General features: G+C 41.8%; 1 protein-coding gene across 1 annotated transcript; it reads left to right on the forward strand.

The window, feature by feature from the left end:
- The first annotated feature begins 5,102 nt into the window (after positions 1-5,102).
- LOC110505448 (MARCKS-related protein 1-A) lies at positions 5,103-8,037 on the forward strand. The gene is made up of 2 exons (XM_021584674.2): positions 5,103-5,402; positions 6,689-8,037. The coding sequence occupies exons 1-2, from the start codon at positions 5,319-5,321 to the stop codon at positions 7,214-7,216; spliced, it is 612 nt and encodes a 203-aa protein (XP_021440349.2). The 5' UTR covers positions 5,103-5,318; the 3' UTR covers positions 7,217-8,037.
- The last annotated feature ends 856 nt before the right edge of the window (positions 8,038-8,893 follow it).

Genomic DNA, 8,893 nt, shown 5'->3' on the forward strand with positions numbered 1-8,893 from the left:
GCCTCTGTGTGAGTACATGTAGGGACACACACAATACAGTGCATTCGGAAAGTATTCAGACCCATTGACTTTTTCCACATTTTGTTATGTTAAAGCCTTATTCTGAAATGGATTAAATAGAAACAATTCCTCATCAATCTACACACAATCCACCATAATGACAATGTGAAAACAGGTTTTATACATTTTTGCAATGTATTAAAAATAAAATACCTTATTTACAGAAGTATTCAGACCCTAAGTATTCGGAATTGAGCTCAGGTGCATCCTGTTTCCATTGATCATTCTTGAGATGTTTCTACAACTTGATTGGAGTCCACCGGTGGTAAATTCATTTTATTGGATATGATTTGGAACGGCACACAACTGTCTATAAATGGCCCCACAGTTGACAGTATATGTCACAGAAAAAAACAAGCCATGAGGTTTAAGGAATTGTCCGTAGAGCTCCGAGACAGTATTGTGTTGAGGCACAAACCTGGGGAAGGGTACCAAAACATTTCTGCAGCATTGAAGGTCACAAAGAATACAGTGCCCTCCATCATTCTTAAAGGGTAGAAGTTTGGAACCATCAAGACTCTTCCTAGAGCTGGCCGCCAGGCCAAACTGAGCAATCGTGAAGGAGGGCCTTGGTCAGGGAGGTTACCAAGAACCTGATGGTCACTCCACCAATCAGGCCTTTATGGTAGAGTGGCCAGAAGGAAGCCACTCCTCAGTAAAAGGCACATGAAAGCCCATGTGGCTAAAGACTCTAAGACCTGAGATCAGAGACCACAAACCTCCATGTGGGCCAGCGTAATCAGCCACCTTTTCATCAGTATTGTTCTAACTAAAATAATAAAGCTGCATAATACATGTTTTTTTCTATAGCAAGCCTTTACAAGTTTTGTGCTTGAAGAAGGATTGTTTTGTTAGGTTTGATAATGTGCACTTGGTCATTAGTTTGCTAGCTAGCTAACATTAGCTTGCTAACTGAGCAAGGCAGTCACACACACTTCATATGAAACGAAAGCGGTGGTAAGTGCAGCCCAATGCACACACCACTAAATGTTTTACCAAGCTAGCTATCTAGCAAGATGATGAAGAAATAATTCAATTCACTCTCCATTATCCCATATAGCCTGTGCCAGTTTGCTTGCTAGCTAGCATTAGTTAAATGTTTACTATTTATGGTGTGTTCGCTCAGTGCGCCCTGGGTGTTCGTAAATTCAGTGTTGTAAGATTGTCATTTAGTAAACTGCGTTTCACTCTCTGAGCGTTCAGCGCGCACACTGGATGCTCTGGCCGACGAGTTGGGTTGATCCGAGCGTTCTCATCCATAATAAATAAAAATACCTCACAACCGCAGTCAAGCCCCTAATCTAACTGGCTAAAGTTGGATATCTTCCTAGCTACTTCCAGACACAAATGAGAGAACACCTCACTATGACAATTTTACTCATTCTAGCAGAGCTGGCTAGGCTGTTCTCGTGTTATCTAGAGTGTTGGTGACTGTAACTGTGCAGCTGGCAATAATTTAATTACGTTTTTTGGACGTTTACTGACACCAGTCATATTCGACGTGTGTTGAGCGTTTGTAAATTCATAAGTTATTCTGCGCTCTTCCACATATACATCGCAGTAGATAACCAGAGCGAACATAGCACAACATAGCTAACAGGCAGCTGCTTCATTCAAACCCAAATCCATTGTGATGTAATTATAATGTTGCTAGCTACTCTACTTATCTAATTGTGGCCATCTGGTTAGTATCAACAATTTACTGTTCTAATTACATTGGTAACCAGTTTATAATAGCAATAAGGCACCTCAGGGGTTTGTGGTATATTGTCAATATTTTGTTTTTAGCCGTGGTATATTGGCCATATACCACACTCCCTCAGGCCATACTGCTTAAGTATTTTTCAAATTCTAGCTAGTAGGTATAACATTAGCACAGCTTGCTAGCTAGCTAGCTAGCTAACATAAGCTATCTACAACAGGCACAAGCCAAACAAGCTACTGCCACCTTGTGGTCTGGAATATTTTAAGGAGGCTGCTCGGTGGTTAAACTGCAATGTGGGTTCCACAAAAAAGGGTTCCATTAGTACAGAGCTTTATAACAGAGTTTTAACTCATCATGCTCTCATCTCATTTGAAGTCCCCACCAAATAAGATGCCATGGTCTTGTGGTTGTTGGATCCAAACGAGCCTTGGCTTGATGGTGTTGACTGGCCAGACTAACCTTATAGCTTTGCAGAGTAAATAATCTCTGTAAATCATCAATGTGACAGAAAGTGGGGTGAAATTAAGGGGAAACTGGTCTCTTACCTTCCAGGAAGGACAGCAGGCCTAGTGATTAGGGAAAGGCCTACCTGAGACTTTAGGTGTCGTCATAATCTGACCACGATGGATTTTTTCCCTGTCTGTCATGGGATTTTTTCAGATTCTCCACCCTTCTCTCAGAGTGTGCACTTGCGTACAAAGAGCAGAACCACAGAAGAAAATTGTACCTAGAAGCCATTGTAATGTGTCTTCAGGCTTTATAGTTCAAGTTATCAGGTTTGATGTGCAGATAATACATATTCATGAGTCTATAGAAATGCAATGGCCAAGAAGACGAAACAGCAAAACAGCAGAATGTGAATTTCCAGTAGTAGTCCTAGGTCCCGTTCAGTGACGATTTTAGCATGTACATCTTGGTGGGGGAAAAAAAAAATGTGGGATGCATGCCAGGAAAGCAACAAAACAACACTAAACAATACATTAATTGCACTAGAACGGCGACAAACGGTGCCCACAAACTGTTAGGGCCTACATAAAGCTGTCCCAACAGCAATCCCAACACCTTACCACTGCTACAGTTCATTCAGCCTCATTTACTGCCTTTTTAAAAAACATAGCTGATATGGCTGACTTGCTTAAACAAATGTGGTTTCTACTGACCATTGAGATGTACAAACTATGGCATAAGGGGACGACAAGCGGATAAGAAGCAATCAGTAATTTCGATTAAGATATTAATGAGCGAGAGACGACGGACGTAGACAATATAACTATTTGTTCAGCACTTTTGAAATGTAGTGACAGAATTCAGAACATGGGCCGTTCTTACATGTAAACAGACAATGAAAGCTCTTACAATATTCGATGATTGCATTTCTCTAAAACAGGTTATAGGCAAACAAGCACACACCGGCCATGAACGATGTGTTTACAATACCGCATTGGTGAAAATAGACCAAATTATTAGGGTGAGGCACATGGGCTACTAACAGCTTACTACACAACATACACTTTGCATTACTTTAGCTACAGTATACATATCTCTCTGGCATTCTATATAATTTATGAAGCAGCATAAGACATTCTTGGACTCACATTGTGATGTGCTTGAACAGGAAAGTGGCGCGGTCAGTCCTTCGTGGGCAAATTTTGTCATCAAAGAGAAATTAATGACCGTTCAAAACATATTTTACCAGTCGTAGCTTATTTTTCACGAGTTCCCAGTTGTCTTGAACTCACAGTTAGCCACTGATTCCTTCACAAACCACTCATTGTTGAATTTGCGATTTCAACTTGTTGTATAATGTTTATGTCCAATGGCCGATGAGGACCGTACGTCATCCCCAATTCTAAGGTTAGAGCTCGGGGCACGTGACAAATTTGAACACAACACTTAATCATATATTTTCAGATTCTCCACCCTATAATTTTTCTTCATAAGACAAGAATTGAAAAGGATTTGACTGTCGACTTGATTCATGTTGACGACTGCTAGCTTGCTAACTAAGATTTTGAAAGTATGATGTTGACATGTCCAATAAAGGTTAAAAAAAAAGCTACTGTAGTTATAACATGATTTGATGTCATTCTATCTTTGGCCAATGACTTTGAGCTTTCTTGGATGGGCACTTCTAATACAACTCAATTTTAGAACCCAAGGGGCAAATATTTTCAAGCTCTAACCTTAGAATTGGGGATGACGTACTGTCCCATGAGTGACAGAACACTGAGCCAATCATGACAGAAAACTGAGGTGCAACGCTCTGTATTTTCTGCTGGCTAGCCCCACCACCACAGAAAGCACTGAGCTAGGCTGAAACACCTACATTTTGGAGCTGCCTTATTCAAGAAAGCAAAAAAGAGACCATGTTTGTAAGCAGCTTTATTAACTCAATTACATTTTTTTTTTTTTTTTTACATTATTTGCAAACTGATACGTGACACATATTAATGCCAAAATAACAAGCAAAACAGGCAAGCCCGGGTCACCATTGGCCCTGTTGTAAATCTATCCAGTGTGGGAGTCTCTTGTATGATGTATTTTCATGCAGGAAGGGAGTATTAGGGGAGGTGAGAGAGCTGTGATGGACCATACTATTGGGATAGATTCATTCACTGATCTTGGACTTGATTTACCTTCAGTTAGAACCATTCCATAAACAATGACACTGTGAAATCTAGTATTGTAGTGCAAGCATATGGAAGATTTTCTCATTTGATTAATTTGGAGTAGAGTGCTTGGAAACTGCAAGATATGAACAAGTGTTGTGTTCAAATCAAATGTTATTTGTCACATGCACCGAATACAACAGGTGTAGAAATGCTTACTTACGAGCCCTTTCCCAACAATGCAGAGTTAAAAAGAAATACATGAGCAAATAAAAATACAATCTACAGTTGCCTCCTATCTTCCAGACTGGAAAACAGGCCTAGTAGGTAAAGGCATATCTGAGATTTTAGGTGTCATCATAATCTGACCACAACGGATTTGTTTTTTTCGGGGGTCTCTGCCCGTCATGAGTTATTTTCTGATTCTCCGCCCTTCTCTCAAAGCGTGCACTTGCCTGCAAAGAGCAGAACCACAGCAACAACCAAAAACGACCTAGAAGCCATTGACTGTAAATGTGTCTTCAGGCTTTAAATTATGTAATAGAAAAATCAGTAAATACAGATACAATTCTCACCATATTAAGACCATATGTAAAGGAAAAAATACTATCGTTGAAGCTGAAAGGGGGCGGGAAGAGGATTCCAATCCATGGTTGCAGATTGGGTATGTCCGTGAAGTCACGCCCCTAGGTGGAGTCCTCTACGATTTTGATGCACGGTTGAAATACTCACACTTGTAGGCTTAGCGTTCTTTAATTTGAGTTCAGCAGCCGAGAGGTTCGTTGTCTAAAGCGGGGAAACTGTTGTTGCTTTCCAACGTAAGGAAAGGGATAAACACGGATTTCAAAATCTGGCAAGATCCACCTTTCTCTGTGCTGGATTTTAAACCGTGAAACTTCGAGGTTTTTCTTTTAGATTTTCTTTTTGTTTAGAAAACCTAAAATATGGGAGCTCAGTTGTCCAAGGGTGGAGTAGCTGTTGAGGGGAAAGCGGTCGCCGACCCGGCTGTCGCTAAAACAAATGGCCAGGTAAGACAAGTCCAGTTCCATGCTTCCACATTTGGCACTCAACGCCCTCGTCCAGCGTGAGTTGCATGGGCAACGTGTTAACGTTACCAGACTTGCGAGACCTTACGCCTACCAGTGAACATTATATGTAACGTTACTTACTAATTAGCTCAATCAAATTTGGATGAAAACCTCATGTTTCGATGGTATTTTGTTTAAAAATGTGTGCATGACTGGGTGGTTAACCACCAAACCCCTTTGTTAAATTCGTCTCGAACTTTTTGCCTAATAAAGTAACACCAGGGCTGTTCAAAAAATTCTCAAATTATTATCACATGAATGGAAATATCAGTTTTAATTCAACTAGATCTCTCATGAGTTGGCGCTATAAGTTGGCAGCGATCGCCCACTCGCCGAACAACACATGCACAGGATGCAAATGGAGTTTGCTCGAGGCTTGAAAACAATGTGCACGGGGCCAGCAAGGCGTTGTATATTTAAAAACCTCTCGGACTATTTTGTGCTATTTTCGATGTACTCCTTCATTTGTAGAGATGAAAACATTAAATTGTAAAGTCAAACCTTGTTTAATTGCACATGCCGCTCGCATGCCCGTTATCTGGATGATGACTCGCAATACTACTGTAGCTGATGGTTGTAAAAATGGGTGCAATTGCCAGTCTACTGTCTCATTGAGGCGGCACGCCTACCAGTTGGTGCATTCTCCGGTTAATTTACATTTTCTTTGTCCTAAAGATTATAGGAGATTCAATTATTATAGTTAAGTTTGATATCACAAATGTACATAACATACATTTTTAGATCGTTTGGGTTATTCGAATGGCAAGAAATATACAAATGTACGATATTGACATTTTGCAACGAATAGCACAACTAATCTGCTTCTTAATTTGATCGGAGTCCTTTGTTCCAAAATTCGGATTGCTGTTGTCACGGAGCACTTATGCCTCCACGTGGTCGATGGGAGTAATGCAAACGACCTGTGCATATGAAGCGTTTTGCTGTGCATTTGACCCGGTCAAATAATTGTCCACAATGACAACCTGTTATACTTGGTTGGCCATACACCACAATCTACTTGAATTCGCTCCCGAAAAAGGCAGTCTGTATTTTTATCCCACGAGCCATTTCCTTGGTCCACATTTGCCTGTATACTTGTGAATCAATTGCATACAGGTATGGGCTGCTTATAATGGTCACTGTAACGTTCTCCCCAATACCAGTTTATTTTGATAATTTAATTGTTCTCCACATATGTGTAAATGGTTTCTCGCTGTTGTCCACAGGAGAACGGCCATGTTAAAACCAATGGAGATGTCTCTGCCAAGCCTGATGGGGATGCAGCTGCCGTAGACGGGAATGGCATAGCCGAGCCAGCCAAACAGGGTGAGATGGGTGCTGGCGATGCCATCGAGGCCGCCCCTGCTGCTGAAGGAGATGCGGTCAAGGCCGAAGGGGAGGCCGCAAAGGATGCCAAGAAGAAGAAGAAATTCTCCCTGAAGAACTCCTTCAAGTTCAAGGGCATCTCGCTGAGGAAGACCAAGAAGAATAGTGAGGAGGGCAAGGAGGCCGCCTCCCCCACGGCGGAGGACAAGCCAGAGGAGAATGGCCACGCAGCCAAGGAGACCAAAGAGGAGACGCCGGCTACCGAGCCTGTGGCAGACGCCAAGGAGGAGGCCACTCTGGCCCCAGAAAGCGAGGCCGCAGCAGCAGAGGAAGCCCCTCCAGCAGAGGAAGCCCCCGCCGAGGAGGCTGCCACCCCTGCAGAGGTCACGACTCCCGCAGCATCCGAGGCCGAGCCCAAGGCAGAGTGACCGTGCCCGTCACGGCTACTTGAACGTTATTTCCAAGATTAAAGTATATATGAGACTCGTGCCACATTCTTAACGTTATAAACAAAACTACAAACGAAGACAAATGAAGAAGGATATATCACATTTGCTGATTCAGCCACCAGTTCACTGCCTTTATCATTTCTCTGCTGATTGGAATCTCACCGGCCCTCTCATGATGAAACTGTTGGCTTACGGTGCCCCCTCATGGTACTTACTGGAACTGGCGCGTGGGGAAGGTTTTGGATTGGATGTAGAACGAATCTGGAATACTGACTTATTTTCCCAATTCATGGAGACGCATCCTTTTAACAGCGTGGCAGCCCTATAACATTTTCATTTCTTATATCTTGGGATCTAATAGTTGACAGCGGTTATGGAGCAGGGCAGACCGTCTCCTTCACTCAAAATGACTGTTATATGGACATAAACCGTTCAAATGATCTTACTCATTTCTTGAATTCTACATTCCTATGTTTTGCCCCCAAATTTCAAGTATTTTGTGCTGTATAGGAAAAATACATTAAACCAGGGGAGGTGGAAAAGGCGACGTCTTTGTGCATTTTGATAATTTTCTGGCTAAAACCACATTTGCGCTTTCTGGGTCTTGTAGTATTCACATTTCAGAGTTTATGATGCAGGGGTTGGGGTTGTGTACAAAATGTGCTTTTTATCTGCAATTTGTCTCTGTAAATATGTTTTGGCCAATATCTTTGGTTCTTTTATTTTGCTATTGTTTTAAAGATGTTAATGGTTTTATTGTAACTTTTAATAAGGGTAAATAAATGTTTGATCCCCTCTGATCGTGTTTTGCCTCTGTCATCCTAAACCATGTGGGAGAGGTTCATCTTGGGATAGGATTACCAGGGGCAGTTTTTATACCCACACAGCTCTTGAAAATGGATGAATGCACCACATGAATTGCCTCCAAGACCCTTCGATCAGTACATCTTCACAGAGCTCCAAGAGGATGGCTGAGGTGAAGAACTTTATAAACTGACAAATCAATGGCTGACAAGGTACCATACTTATGAATTGAGCCACAGTATGTCAGTATCACGCTTGGCTACAAGTGCGTTCTCTTCTCACATCTCAGACTATACTATAACTTTACAATTTGAAAATATGTATTACTTGCCAAAACAAGCTGTATGTCAAGGAAAGTTTGGCTAAAGTTAGAAGACCAACTAATTGGCACCAATCAATCAATTTGTGCACTTTCTACAAATCCATGTCAAAGAATTTAACTGAGATTGGAGCCTTAACTTCCAAAGAGCAACTGGTAAGGAAGAAACCTATACTGAAGATGGGTGGTTTGTCTATACAAAGTGGCCTTGGTTGGAAATTAGGTTGTGGGAATTGCGTGGAAGACTGGGTGATCTGGAGTGTATATATTGTATAAGTTCAGGGAGGTCCCTCCGTTGTCTCATTTAGTTCAATAATGAATAGATAACCGGTTCTGGTGCAATCTCTCAGAGCATTGCTCACCTTAACCAGAGGGATTGGGTTAAAAGCAAAAGACACTTTGGTTGAATGTGTTCAGTTGTGCAACTGACTAGGTATCACCCTAGCCGTAAGGTCAAATTGCTGAATTGAAGTAAGCGGACACACGTGACATTTGGCCCTATCCAGACACAATTATAGAGCACCTAGGCACAC

The sequence above is a fragment of the Oncorhynchus mykiss genome, chromosome 25, assembly GCF_013265735.2.
Source record: "Oncorhynchus mykiss isolate Arlee chromosome 25, USDA_OmykA_1.1, whole genome shotgun sequence".
In the NCBI taxonomy this organism is placed as follows: domain Eukaryota; kingdom Metazoa; phylum Chordata; class Actinopteri; order Salmoniformes; family Salmonidae; genus Oncorhynchus; species Oncorhynchus mykiss.

What these genes read in the sequence shown, in the direction of transcription:
- LOC110505448 (XM_021584674.2), top strand. Translation starts at nt 5,319, where the DNA reads ATGGGAGCTCAGTTGTCCAAGGGTGGAGTAGCTGTTGAGGGGAAAGCG. An exon ending in TCGCTAAAACAAATGGCCAG is followed by an intron (nt 5,403 to 6,688) that starts GTAAGACAAGTC and finishes TGTTGTCCACAG; the next exon opens with GAGAACGGCCATGTTAAAAC.